General features: G+C 35.7%; 1 protein-coding gene across 1 annotated transcript in view; it reads right to left on the bottom strand.

The window, feature by feature from the left end:
* Nucleotides 1-886: 886 nt before the first annotated feature.
* LOC140246078 (PX domain-containing protein kinase-like protein) overlaps nt 887-15,840 on the bottom strand; it is a 41,000-nt gene continuing 26,046 nt past the window's right edge. The window contains exon 13 of the mRNA XM_072325523.1: nt 887-1,056. Within this exon, the coding sequence (XP_072181624.1) occupies nt 887-1,056 (170 nt within the window). The remainder of the gene's footprint in view (nt 1,057-15,840) is intronic.

Below are 15,840 nucleotides of genomic sequence, written 5' to 3'. Positions count from 1 at the left end.
ATAAACTTTGAATTCCTCTTAAAATGGTATGCTCTGTACTACTTCATAAGTGTTTTCTTGGTATCTCGCAAAAAAGTTTAAAGCCAAATTCTCATCTTCACCAATACTGTACCATCCCTTTAAATGCATCTTGACAAAGAAAATGAAAGCTTTTAATAACAAAAAAAAAAAAAAGAAAAGAATTGACACATTAGGGCCTATGCAGTATACATCAAATTCAGAGAAAATCTCTGGACTGCCATCTATCATTAACATCTTTGTTGTATGAATAACATGATGTATACATATTGATGATAGCCCAAGCATGGAAAACATCATTCCTAAATCACAATAATCATTCCCTCTTTTTCCTCACGATTTCACTCATAGTGCAATTAGTCTGGATTTCACTATGAGGAAGGGGCTCTTACAGTTGCTATGCCAACATTCATCATGTAGAAATCATCATCTTACTATGATAAATATATTCTTTTTCATTACTGAGTTGTCAATCAAAATTGTAGTATAACTGAAAATGTTCTGTTGCGATATTGTACGTTTAGCTGGTAAATCTGAAAAGGCTGTGTTCCCACTGGCAGCTAGAGTACTGTATATGCCAAATATTTCGCGAGGTTTTTATTTTCGCAAATTTTGCTAGTCAGGTGCTATTCATGAAATTAAAGACACTCGAAAATATTGACTCTGATCAAGCTATATAAGTGTGATGTACGCATATACATTTCTCCATTTGGTACAGGACTCCACGATCACAAATTCAACCACTCGCGAAACCGTTGGGAAGTTCCGATTCGCGAAAATTTAGACTCACGAAATATATGGCGTATACAGTATTTCTTTGGAACCTCTCTACCTCCAACCTGTTTGAATATATATGAAGACCAGTTGTTCAGATCTTGGGGGCGCTGCAGTCCTTGGTATCAGCCTTCTTGAGGGAGTTCTTGCTGAATGATGTGATGGAGGAGAGGAGGGCACCCCTCTCACTGGACTGATTGGAGCTGGGAGCCGACTGGGGGGCTTGAGATGGGGGCGGAGGAGGAGGGGCTGGAGCACTGGGTGCTACTTTGAGAGAGAGAGAGGGAAGGAAGAGAGGGAGGAGGAGAAAGAGGAGGGAGGGAGATGGAAAGATGAGAGAATGGGAGGAGGGGAGAGAGGGGAAAATGGAGGGGATGACATGTGGAAGGTAGAGGGGAGGAGAGAGAGATGGAAGGAAGGAAGGAAATGGAGGAGGGGGAGATGAAAGAAAGAAAAACGGGGTGAGAAGAGGGAGATGAGAGGGAGTGAGGGATGGAACAATGAGATAAGGGACAGAGGGGAGAGAGAAGAAAAATGGAATGGGAAAGAGAAGAGCGAGAGATAGAAGGAAGAAGGGAGAGGGAAAGGGAGGGGAGAGACAGAAAAATAAAAGATGGGAGAAGAAGAAAAATAGAAAGAAGAGGGCAGGGAGAGAGAGAGGGAAGAAGAAGGGGAAGATGGAGAGAAGGAGAGAAGAAATTAAGAAAGAGGAGGGGAGAAAAAGATGAAAGGAAGAACGAGACGGAAGAGGAAAGTGATAGATGGAATGATGGGAGATGGAGAGAGAGAGGGATTCAGAAAGAGGAGTCAACGTCATGCTTTCTACATGGAGAACTTCATTGTAATAACTTTAAGTTTACATCACAGAAAGCAGATATTATTTTTGACAGAGTACGGCAGCAAAGCCTTCCCATTTTTTGTGAGCTTGTAAGTATTATTATGCCTAGTGGACTGCTTCACAGATAGCCACAACAACTTGCTATGGTTTTATTTATGTCCCAAATTTTCTAGATGCAGCATTAGGAATACACATTGGCAGCTTAAATCTGTCAATGGAAGCTGAACAGAAAACATCACTTTTGTTTTCTAACATACAATTACGCATACCAAAAGAATGAATTTAAAAAACACATAAAAGACATAATATATGCAAGTTCTGCTTTCATTTTTTTAGTTTTCCTATGTATCAACAGTGGAAAAAATATTTTCTGTCATTACAAGGGCAAACATAACAGAGAAAACAGATTAATGTCAATAAAAACTACAACTGGACAGATACTGCAATATACAATTACTATACTAACTTCTTTTGATTGCTAGTGTGAGAAATTGACTACCTTCCAAGAGCAGTGCATTTCTTGGTGAAACAAGAAACAAAGTGCAAAAGGACTGATCTACAGCATGAACAACAGAAGCCAAAGAAAGACCTTCGCATGCACATGTCTCACTAGATAAGAAGACAAACAATAATTGATCATGCCATGAATGAGTTGTTACACTATTCCCACGCTGGTGGAATTTTCTGTTAAGATGGTGAAAGGGGAAACGGAGCACCCGTCTCCTCAGTAAAGAGGCATCTGGAAAGAAAAATGATCCCCCATGCATGGATTCACGGATGAAAACAAAACAGTGATAGAACCTGGGTGACATTTTGATGGCGCAAGTGCAATTTAATCCACAGCAGCCTGACGACACAAAATGAGATTCTCATCAAAACTGTGAGAGAATATTCCAAAAACAGACTCAATCTCTTAGAATCATGGGAATATACACCTCTACAAATTTACACAAAATTTACACAAAAACCTCTACAAATTCACCCAATAAACCCAAACACCTACAGTATTTGGGGGATAAAGTGTTTCCCTGTAATGAACATAAATCCTTCATCCTTTCAAAAAGGAAAAACAAAACAAAACAAAACAAAATGTGAAATAAACAAAAGAGCTAATTTCTTTTCAAACCACAAAATTTAACCTTCGTGTCACACCATAGCATATAGTATGCTCTTTTTTTTTTTTTTTTGTCTGTTATGTCATCTAGACTCAGTTGCCTTTGAAATCACACCAAAAATTAAACACAGTGCCACATTAACTTTTTCTTTTAACAATTAAAATCGAGCTTCTTGGACCTTTTTTTTTTTGGAATTCAGTGTTCAATTTCTTATGCCACTTTTAATGCAACAGAGCCCAGATCTCACAAACAATTCCAGACATTTCATACCTGGGGACTATATGCTTTAGAGCAAGCAGGAAAGAATAGGGGTAAATGTAAAGACATCAAACTAATACTGGTTAACAGAAAAGACTAAAAAGAGGGGTGAGTCAAGTACTTCAAGCATGTGTTTTAGATAACCATACAAACCAAGAGTTTATAACCATGAAAAACAGACAAATCAATACAAGTGCATTCACCCAAAAATCTGCACTACAGGAGAACAGGGGTTATACAAATATGGGTACATACATGGGAAGTGTCTGGAGCAAAGACTAATAGACCTTCACAGCTCATGGCTCAGAAAAAAAGTAAAGAAAAGGGTGTTTCCTGCTCCTACAATACAGTGTGTGGCAGCCACTTTGTTAAGCACACAAGATCTATATAATGTATGTTACTAATATCTTCCCACTAATGAAGCACTGACAACATTCCATCCTCATCTTGTAACAACCCAACATCAATCAAAATCTGACTTAGTGGGAAGAGCAAAGAAGTGATTTCAAGTCCAGAATAATGTATAATATAATACTGCATGATGACTAGTTGGCTGGATTTTTTAATTGTAATATCAGTGCAATTTATGAAAATGATAAATATAAGATTCTAGATTATGCATACCAATAATAAGTTGAAGAAAGCAAATATAGACAGAGAAATATCATAAATCAACTTTAAAAGTTTATGTAGTTTACTGGAATTCATACAATAAGCACTACCATTTTGCCAATAGGTATAATTGGGTAGGATTAACACCCATACAGATAATTCATCTGGATGTTAATTGTTTTCAATCAGGCAACAAGACTACACCAGAAGATTGTTTCAATTTGAATAATGCAAATGTTTACAGAGAGGAAATTACATCATTTCATCCGAACTTGCAAATCTTAATACCTGGGTATTTTTGTTCATAAAACAAATAAGGGCCACAATAGAAATCCAGTAAAGAGATATCTGATATAATAAAGTATCTGATATAAAAAAAGCTATCTTCTTTTGTTCTGAGTAATCCTTTGCTTTTTTTCTAAGAAATCCTTTGCTTTTTTTTTTTTTTTTTACTGATGTAACAAAATATGTGACGTAATAAACAAATAAGTCCATACCCCACAGCCACTTTCACCTGTAAGTGAACTTAAAAGGAGAAATCATTGCTAAGTGAACATGATGGCTTTCACAACATGTCCATAAAATGTGACACAGGTCTTAACTCTCATTTAACAGGGTCAGCTTTACATCATCTTGCATGCTGCCCAAAGTTGATTGACCTAATGTTAAATAACATTATGATTAGTCATTTTTTTCTCTCTCTCTCTTGAAAGTGAATTCTCCATAAAAAAGCATCTAATTAATCTCTTTGTTCTGGATCAAATATTAATATCCTACAAAGCTCACTACATTAAAGGACAAGTTCACCTTCATAAACATAAGGATTGAGAGAATGCAGCAATAATATAAGTAGAACACATCAGTGAAACTTTGAGGAAAATTGGACAATCGATGCAAAAGTTATGAATTTTTAAAATTGTTGTGTTGGAACTGCTGGATGAGGAGACTACTACAGCTTGTGAGTCATATGCGTACAACAGTATAAAGAAAATGTAAAGAAAATTCAACATATTTTCACTTTTTTCGCATAATAAAAGACCACTTGACTTGCCTCTTTCTAAAGACAGGGGGAATAATATTACCCATAACATATGTCGGTAACAAGTCAAGGGAATGTGTACTTTTTTTCAAAAGATGAAATTTTGTAGAATTCTCTTTATATTTTCCTTATATTGTTGTACGCATGTGACATCTAAGTTATTCATACACGGCAGTAGTCTTCTCATCCAGCGGTTACTGCACAAAAACTTCAAAAATTCATAACTTTTGAACGGATTGTCCAATTTTCCTCAAACTTTCAATAATGTGTTCTACTAATATTGCTACATTCTCTCAATCCTTATGTTTATGAAGGTGAACTTGTCCTTTAAAAAAATATTGCCATTCTACATACATACTTTGACAGAATTTGGAGCAAGCTTCGGGGAAATGCTTTATGGTGTACTTTTTGGCTTTAAGCACTGGAAGAAAAAAAATCTGAGTTTAGAAAATCATGCATAAATTTAAATGGATTGATAATGAAATCATATGTGAACTTCATACATATGAATTTTGTTATTTAGAAAGTAGCACATCTATGATTATGTTTATGCAGCAAATACACAGCTTTATATTGATATGCTACAGCAAAATAGATTGTCGGAAAATAAATATTTGTTCTCATTAATGACAGAGTCTGGATATGAAAGTATATAGAATTAGTACTGTACTATCTACATACATATCTGATTTTTATGGTCCTCTGAATAACAACACAGTGCGAAATATATGAATCCTGATAATTATCATTTTTCATTGTCATCACTATCACTACTATTATACTGATCAGCATTACTACTACTACAACGACAACTACTACTACTATTTTATACATATATATAAGACAGTGTATTAACAAGTTGAATAACAAAGCATTTCAGCATCTTTATGTCATTTACAGAGAATAAAGTGAGTTAATTTAGCATGTATACATGTTTTACATTTTTGTTTTGCTGGTGTATATGGGTACCATGGTATGTGTACATGCTGGCGTTGCTTGGTGAGCACTGTCCAACAAAAATGCTGCGCATTTGACTACTGCTTTGCAAACTGAACGTAATTTTCCGGACCAGGTGCAATATGACAATAGCACTGACCAACTGGTGGTTGATGCCTGTCGTTGTTTTAGACAATTTTTTTTTTTTTTTAAAGGGAGGGGAGTCTTTTTTCCCTCCCATATCTATTCTGTATGCGAATATGTTATGAAAATGGCCTCAAAGTATTATTTCTTTCAAAAAAATATATACACATACAGGTAATATGTAGATTTAACACTTTGTTTGTTAAATGCATGAGTGAGAGTAATGGTAAGCTTGATATGTACACTCTGTATATCTTATACTGTTTAAATGTAATTTGACCGAGTCTGTAAATCATGTATAGGTCAAGTTGCAACAAATGAGGATTATATTTCATCAATACTGATCTGATCATCACTGCTCCTTCTACTGTTACTACTAAAATAAATTGAATGCTTTACTTGCAGTAATATAAAAGCAACCACTACCAAGCAAAAAATACAAAAGCAAAAACCTGGACGTGTATTTTATATCCAGTTGCTTTGCTTGTCATGTGTAAACCAAAGATATCCCATTTCATCTTCAAGTTTTGAGAATTCTGAAAAGCCCATAGAAGAAGATTTATTTGCAATATGATTGGCTGAGTTATGTTGCCACCCGATGTGCCTGAAGTAACACAGTGCTAGGTGAGGCAAGACACATCCCCATTTCATATTTTCATCATCTGCAAAATGTATGTACAGTGTGTATGGGTGCTGAGATCAGGATGAGGTTTGTTGGTCTACAAAACTACTAACAATACTGTGCATGACAAGAATTGACTGACAAGATACAGGTGCCTTTTTGCAAATAAAACCAGACAAATTACTAATGACATAATAATGAAGAAGCTGATGCTTCGTACATATACATTATATCTTGCTTTCTCTTCTTTCTTTACACTTACAGCCTTTTGCAGCTTATCTGCACACCATCCAATGTGCAGCTAACAGCAGCATTTGCATAGATGTTCCTTTATGGTGCACAAAGATGAAACCAAGAGGTATCTATCTTGCAATGTGCGTGCAGTGCCAGCATTGCTTCCCTTTTAAAAAAAATTCCAAGATGTGGGTTAACCTTCCCTGTCAATGCGCGCTTCAAAACAAATACCTGGGCCCCATTTTATAAAACTTGTCATCAGTGACAAGTTGTCATAGTTGTGATAAGCTACTGAAATCCTTGCATCTGATTGGCTGAGAGCAAATTTGTCATAGAAATGTGGCAGTTGTCACTGATAACAAGTTTTATGAAACAGACCCCAGGTAATCAGTTTTTGATGGATATTGCTGTGAAGCCAAAGTGCAGGTGTTTTTAGCTATTACCAAGGCTTTGTACGACTTAAATCTGCCCTCCTGGGTTGGTTGATAACAATAACTATAATAATTTGCAGGTTTTATTCTGATTATGAAATGTACTAAAGGTGTAATGATATCAAACCACTACAAAAAATGAATTTTTCATAGAAATCACTTCTCTACAAGACTTGCATTTATGTTGTGAAAGAAATACTATTCAAATTTATCATTAAATGCATTTGAAGAGAAAATAGGCTTAAAATCACAAAAACATGTGAAGTTATTTTATCATTTGTCGTTCCTGTTTTGGATATTTGCCTAGATTCAGACCACCAGCTGCTTTTTCAGAGGGCTGACCATTTCCGTACTTCACCTATAAGTTATAACGCAAATTAGACAAACCAAAAGAGCATAACTTGTCTCGCAAACACAAAGGAAAGGATAAAAAGCACCAGATATCTCTCCATGAACAGATTAGGGTTGCTTCTACCAACGAAAGGTGACGAACCACACACGGTTAGTGCTGACAAATCAAAACATGACATTGAGTGAAGGGGGAAGAAAGAGTGGTAACTTAAAAGGCAGGAGACAGACAAACCTATGGCATGGTGAATATAAAGAGAAGAGTTCGCTCTCTGTATTCATGCCTTATCCTGATGGTCCTCTGTACAAATGAAAATAGCATTACAGATTGACAGCAAACCATACACAGGCAGACAGTTGGAGAAAGACAAACCACAGCATTGCGACTGACTGGCATTCAAATGAAAGTTGAGACAGAAAGTATTAACGGGAGTAATCACCAATACAGGTCAGTAACTCAAGAGTGCCACTACAAAGTAAATGGTAAGAGTATCTTAAAGGGGAATGAAACCAAAATATACATGTGGGTCGAGTGAATGTAGAAATAATAGTAGAACACATCAATGAAAGTTTGAGAAAAATCTTATAATCCTCTGAAATGTTAGACATTTTCAAAGTTTTGATGCTGCCATCGCTGGATGAGGAGACTATAATATTTTGTGATGCCACATATGGAAAAGGATATAAAAAATATAATGAAAATTCAACATATTTCTACTTTTCAAGCATGATAAAAGAGCACTTGACTTTCTAATACTTCTTTCAAAAAGTTGGGGGAATAATATTACCCTTAACATATATGCCAGTAATAAGTCAAGGGAATGTGTACTTTTGTGGAATTCTCTTTATATTTTCTTGATATCGTTTTCTATACATCACTTCATAAAATGCCACAGTCTTATCATTCAGCAATGGCTGCACCGAAACTCTAAAAAATTAATAAATCATCAATGAAATGTCTGATTTTCCTCAAACTTTCATTAGTATGTTCTATTAATATTTCTGCATTCATTAAATCCAAATGTATATTTTGGGTTTCATATCCCTTTAAGGAATTCAGTGTGCATCTAATCAAAGGGCATTTTCTCAACCATTGCATGACAGTTTGTAGGTTTTGAGTTAGGCAGGAATACTTCTCCCTTCATATGCATGTAAGTGAGTATTCTGATATCATATCTGGCTATTATACTTTGCATGTGTTATATTTAGTGAACTGGGACTTGAAAGGCACTTTTGTAAATGGTTGAAATTGGGATCACAAGTTACCTTGATTGGTAAGTGTGAATCACTTCTGAAGAGAAGAATTCACAATATCGCACCTTGGATATCATGTTGTGTGAGGCAATACTTTCACTAGTTGTAAATTTTGTGAATATCAGTTGACTCACAAAATTTAAATGAATTAAAAACATTAAATATACAGTACAGATACAATGCTCTCCAGTCCACTACTATGGTCCTCTTTACATGTACCTCATAACGGAACATGTTTTACAGTAAGCCTCAGGTATGTAATGATGAACACTGCAAGTACTACTGACTTCAGCATCCTGTCTTTCACTGGGGTTCTGACCTGGCCAGCATATAAGACAACTGCCCTCATGTGACTGAATCCTGCCAGTTGGTGTGAGGAGTACCAGGTATACATGAATGGAAGCACTATTGTGACTAGTTACATAGTCATTGGTTTATTTTGCTGCCCCTTCCCTGAATAAGCACACCCTGCTGGCCACTGACAATACCTTTGGCTGACCAACCACGATGACCAGGATGGATACTAAGATTGTACACTTTGTGAAATTGAGTAAAGTATCATTACCTGGCATCAGTGTTCATTGATAAACTATGCATTTATGGGTAAAGTCTATGTCCTAACCATGTGCATATGAATGATTTACTCTTTGCCATTCAAAGATACATTGCATCTAGTATTAATAGAATTGATTAAGGATATTTGTAATGTATTTATATTAGCAAATATTGAGTCCACTACTCCATTACAGTGACCAATAAGACCACCAGCAGCTTCAGTTTATGCCACATAGAGTGTTGTTGTGGTTTTTTTTTTTTTTCTTATCACACCTTAGTGATGTCAGCACACATTGCACTGTGGTAATATAAAAAATGAGAAGGGTCATTCCGATCTTTCCATGTCATTTGAATGCATGACTTTCTCCTATAGCTCTGTAACATGCCATCAACTCGTCTGTGGTTTGGTGGTTTTGCAAACAGAGACAAAATGAAAACAGTGTCTATATATTCCATGAAAGACTTGCTTTAGGGTATCAAACCAACAAGGAAGTTTAGTTAGACTCATTTATATATAGTTCTAAAGACAGATACATCATTTCAGATTCATTTTTAACGGCAGCAAAATCTTGACAGCTGATTGAAAAGCAAGCTGGTATTAGTAGGCAATGATTCACCACGGGTCCTGATTCATGCCTTGTTGATTGACATCATTTTGACAAAATATAAACAACAGCTCCACTTCAGCAGAATTTGATGACTGAGTTCAGAAAAAAAGAGCATGAAACAGTTTCATTCCAGTGCCAATGTAAACTTATAAGCATGCAATTACACAGCATTCTTTTGAGGTGCATTAGTTGACTATAAGCCTGCAAACGAAAACTTCCAATAGGATTGGAAAGAGGGAAAACGAAAATGAAGAAAAGCCTCCCAAGCAGGAACCCCATTCTCAGTGAGCAAGGTCCTATGACTTGGCTTGAGTCTCATTTGGCCTCTTGCTGCCGAGTAGGACGACACTGATTCTCCCCCATACAAAACTACCCCATCTGTTGTTGTATTACTAACTTCAGGGTCATCATCCTCAAACACACGAACACACACACCGGTCCCTGGGAATTTGGCATGAAGCTGTACACACCAAGGTTGCTGTATATATATATATATTGCAACCTATGGAAAGCCCCTAAACATTATTGAACAGGTTTTCTCTTGATGATCACATACTGCATATTGTACATAATATGACAAGCAGCAGTTTCATCAAATTTGATCCAAGGCCAGAAAAAAGATCCTCCTACGAGGCACTTTGAAATTCATTTTTGAGGATAAAAATCATTCATTTTTGAGGATAAAAATCATTCCTTTTTTAGGATAAAAATCACTTAAGCTGCATTCTTGCATGAAAATCAAAGTTGTGAATGCTCCTTAACTTTGGTTTATTTTCAGTAGCAGTTTAGCATATATCTAATGTCTGTGAGGTAAGAAATTTGAGGTGAGAAATTATCAAAATGTGACCCAGATGGGAGAAATTATGCCTTTATTAACATATAAACTTGACAGATCTTTAAACTGACTGATGGTGATTTTTGTTCCAGACATTCAACTATGTTCAGAAGTGCATAAACTATTAAGAAAATTTAAGGTGAACACTGAATGGTACATTAGATTTAATTACCTGCCAAAATATCTTGATATCAATTTCTTTTTCGTTTTTTTTTTTTAACTGTAGCTGAGCTGTTGCTTTTTGCACCACACCAATGCCAGTCAAAGATTATCTGAGGGACATTGTCCTTTCATTAAATGATCTCTCAAAATGTAATGACCTTCTACCAACATGAAAGGTTTACTGTGGTTCTTGACTTTCTACAGCACATTTGTTTCTTTCTTTTTCAATGGCGGGGGTGTGATCTTTAAACTGCAGCCTGTCTTCTAATTCATAGCTTCCTAAATTTCCTTGTCACCTGCAGATTCTTCAGTCATCGTCCTTCCACCCAGGAGATAGCCACAGAGAGGGCCAATGAAATCAATGGACATCTCAGACACTTGGCAATAAAAAGCTGAAATGTCAAGGCTACATGGTGTATTGAGTGTCTGAGAGTTCTATCTGGATGGAGCATATACACTCTCCTCCCTCCCAAAGTTCACCATGCAATGAAACCAAGGATCGGGATATGCCAATAAATGTGGATAGCTGCATTTCTTGTATACAAGATCATCTTAATTCCTTCAAAGCAAGCTCATGTACAATGTTGGCATCCATTCGTCTCGAGAAACGATGGGGTAGCACTAGGCAATATACTATCCATATCACTAAATTCTTGTAACCACATTTCTTGTAGTATGAACATTGCTCAATATTGCTCAATAACATAACATTGCTCTATCCATTTGACTATGACGTATATAAATCACATTATCAAATTGTTCCATATAGCTCAAAGATGTGATGTGTGGCAATGAAGATTTTTCAAAGAATTTTTCCCCCCTACTTTGATTTCCCTCAATGTCATATTTTCCTGCCACTCGTCTCTACATGCTTCATAGCCAATTTGCGCTCAGGAATCCCTATCCTCACCTTGCAAACTCAACTCAATAACAGATCCTTTTAGGTCTGTCTGAATATGTCTATTTATGGTCAAATGCATTGTTGCCACGGAAACAAATGTATATAACATCTGCGTGACATCACCGGGGAAATGCATTCCTCTTCAGCTTAATGTTCAATATAAACTGAGATATCATATCTGTTCTATACTTGGTCATGACACACCACGAAATGTATCAACACTTGGGAATTTTCTACCCTGCCTGAATGCTCTAGCCTCCTGTACTACACCTTGATAAACAGCATGGCTTAGTCAGCTATAATTTCATTATCTCTTCTTAGCCCCAGGCCCTCCCAATAAAATTAGAAGCAGAGAGGATGCTTCCCATTAGGACTGTCACATGTATCAAACTCCAGCTGTTGTGTAGATATCACTATTTTCCCACCCCCTAACCACACTCACATATCAATAATTACTGAATAATAAATGAATAAATAAATAGATAAATATATAATCAGATAAACACAGAAATACCCCCCAAAAATGATAATGAATAAATTACAAAATGAATAAATACACCAAGAAATGAAATGAATACATAATTGTTTGCAAATAAATACACAAATGAAATTACATTTGCACTGATGCATATGACAACAAAGATTGCCATTTGATTTTGGTGATTAATATCTAATTTTTATTCCTGTGACTTGAGCAGTAATATGCTGTCCAGTGCTTTGAGTATCAAAACATCGCAGAACATTACTTTTTAAGAAGAAGAAAAAAATACATTATCATTATCATCATTACTATTACTCCATGTATCATGGACACTGCATCAACCCATGATATTTTCTGTCCATTCTATATCCTGTGTGTACCAGTGATTATGACTGTAACATCAGAAAAGTCATCTATATCAACTGACTATTAATTTTGACCACACGTGGGTAAAATGTCACATGAAAATGTTCAAAATCTGTGCTGCATTGGTATAAAAAGTAGGAAACATTAAGTCAAATATTACTGCTTTATTCGTGATGTGTTGCCATTTCAGCTATAAAATGAAGAGTGAAATTTTTTTTTCCCCATTAAAATGTTTATTTTTCTCTGTTTTTTCTGTCTCATAGAAAACAATCAGCATTTTCATGCACATTATGTTTTCCACAGCCAGGGGAGGGTGTTCAAACTGATAATTCATGCTCCGTCCACTCAAAAATCATAAGAAAGGTCAAAAGGGCAGGGGGAGGGGCCTCAGGACACTTGCAACATGCTTTGTAGGCTCACTCTCACCTCTCAGCACGTGACCTATGACCTTTCTTTCTGTGCTGTTTAGGTTTGCCATCTGAATGTGCGGTGTGAAATGCATATCATCAACACACAAGAACATCACTTTCAGATCTCAAGGGCTGTAATTATTTCGCGAATGAATGAGAGTTCGCGAGCTTACCATCATTTCTACATGAATCATCTATCAGTTTTCATGATGATAACATCAGTCCTTGAATGCCATACCCACGACAAACTCACAAACAAACTATGTTGGTTCCGTTCCAGGATTTTAGTGAACAAGTACTCTTATTTAACAATCTCCATGCCAGTCATACTTTGCTCGCCTTAGACAATCTATTGCCTTATTACCCCCTTTGATTCAATATGACTGTTAGAAATCAAATATACTACTCAGTCAATTGTCAAATTAATAAATAAACCACTTCAAGCTGGCAGATTAGGCTTCTACTTCATCAAGTTAAGTGGGATTAAGTATACAAAATTGATGAGTTATCTCAGAAATACCGCTAATTTGCAAATTAATTTTGTATTAGAAAGTGCTCTGATCAATATCTGTGCATGCAACACTGGTATTAGGGAAAGAGGAATTTTTTCCTTCCTGAGAATTTTAGGACCATCTGTATAGCTTGGGATATATCATCTGAATATGACAGAGCTACTGGAACCCATCGATGCTTTAAGGGCTAAGATTATTTGAGGTTGTTTGTCACAATTCCTAACAATGAACTTGGATTAGTAAATCACTTGTTTAATACCCTGCAAGCTGGGGTCATGTGGAAATTTGTCTGAAAAGGTTTATGTGCAAATCTTTTATTTCTATTCAAACAGTTTATGACAAACTTATACAGCAGACAAATTTGTATTCGGCGGAATCTGTATCAAAATAGCTGGTGAAAACCATGAAAGAAATGACAAGATGAATGAAATACACAACATTTCAATCAATTATGTGATGGGTTCCAGATAGATAGTTTGACTTTTGATATTAAATGTACTGAAACCACTGCTTTATGTCATTCAGGTAGTACACTACTTCTTGTTTAAATATTAACTTGAGGTAAATGGTTGATACTGACTTCATGAGCTATGAATAAGTCTAAAATTTCTTAGCATCTGTTAATTTTTTATTTCCCTTCTTTTCTTTCCTTTTTTTTTTCTGTCAGGAGGAAACCCAAATCTTTTGGGAGAGAATGTACTGCAGTCCATCAATGATATCTGCATTCAAAGAAATCAGGATTATGGTACATTACTTTCAATGAATGTCTCAATCACAGATTCTTCACTAAATTAGTAATGGTGGTAACACTTCCACATACAGTGGAACTCTTTTATAAAGAGGTCAGAGGCAGCAACTCCCTCTTTAAGGGGAACAACAAGGAGATTTTGCAGAACCATTTTTTTTTATATTTCTTTGTTTTTGCACCATGATATTACAAGAAACCTGAGATGGCAACCTAATTGTCATGATTTTGAGGTCCTCATATTATAAAATGTGCCCTGTATACACTGGCAGATGTAGCATTCCCATTTGGTTCGTGCCTGATAGTAACAAGGATCTTCAACAGACTTCAAAGCGTACAAAGTTTCTCCCATTTGCATCTTTGGTGCGGAAGAACATACTTTAGCAAACATCTTGAAATATCTCTCCAATATGCATCTGTGGCGTGGGAGAACATACTTTAGAAAACATCTCGAAACATCTCTCCAACTCTGCACTTACAAAATTTACAATAATCTACTCAGCGTAAAAGTAGTACTGATGATAGAGAAGACTGCAAGCACAAAATAGCCACAAAATTGAGAGGAATGGAGAGAGATTGTTGGCATTTGCGAGAATAAATGAAATGAAAGATGTTCTTTTTGTTCTTCACACAGAAATCACGTCAAGATAACTTTTCATGTAAACACTGCCCACAAACGAGACACTGTAAGTGGAAAAATGAATACACAATGCATACTCTTCAAAAATTCAACAGCAATCTAAAAACAGGTCAACAGTACTTTCAAGTGATAAATGCCATCAAAAGTTTTGAAGTACTATGACAGAATGCTTAATCTGGCACAAGAAGGAAACAAAGAAATCAAATCTAAATAAGCTTTAACCCATCAAGACAAAAACAAAAACAAAAACAACAAAAAATCCGTGGTTTGGTGCTGTATCTTTTATTAGCATTGTTACTACTTAATGTCGTTGTTTCAGTAGGTAGAGTTAAAATATTTTCCTTCATACGAGCACTTCATTGTTCATATATTAGTGTGTTTTGGTGGGTTAACTAAATTGTGAAGATTTATGTATAATTCTTATATTGGCAATACATCTTGAAGGGATGGTATAGTTTTGGTTGAGATAGGGCTTCCGGTTTCCAACTTTTTGTGAGATAATTAGAAACCACTTATGAAATTTTAAAGAGCATACGATTCTAAGAGAATTCAAAGTTTATTTGATGAGAATTGGTTTTTGACATGGCTGAGACATCTAAAAACAAAGAGGTCCTAATAAGAAGTGGGACCCACATTTTAAGACCATTTTGTTTTTTCATATCTTAGCCATTTCAAAACTAATTTTCATTAAATTAACTTTGAATTCCTCTTAGAATTGTATACTCTTTTATATTTCACTAGCGGTTCATAATCATCTTGCAAACGTGAAATCTGAATCCCCCATCTCAACCAAAACTATACTCTCCCATTAAAAGATGAAAGTTCCCGTTTCTCTCTCTTTCCGATCACGTGCAGATTTAATGAATATAACCAATCCATGTAATTTTTATCCAAAACTGAATCTGCACCATTAAGTTGCCAATTTGTTAAGGGTCAGATGATCATTTTAGCAGTGATATTACTCAAGACCAGATGGATTACTGCTATCGCAAAATGAATCCA

The sequence above is a fragment of the Diadema setosum genome, chromosome 2 (assembly GCF_964275005.1).
Source record: "Diadema setosum chromosome 2, eeDiaSeto1, whole genome shotgun sequence".
Lineage (NCBI taxonomy): Eukaryota > Metazoa > Echinodermata > Echinoidea > Diadematoida > Diadematidae > Diadema > Diadema setosum.
The sequence above is the reverse complement of the archived record's forward strand: the minus strand, read 5'-3'. Positions and strand labels throughout refer to the sequence as shown.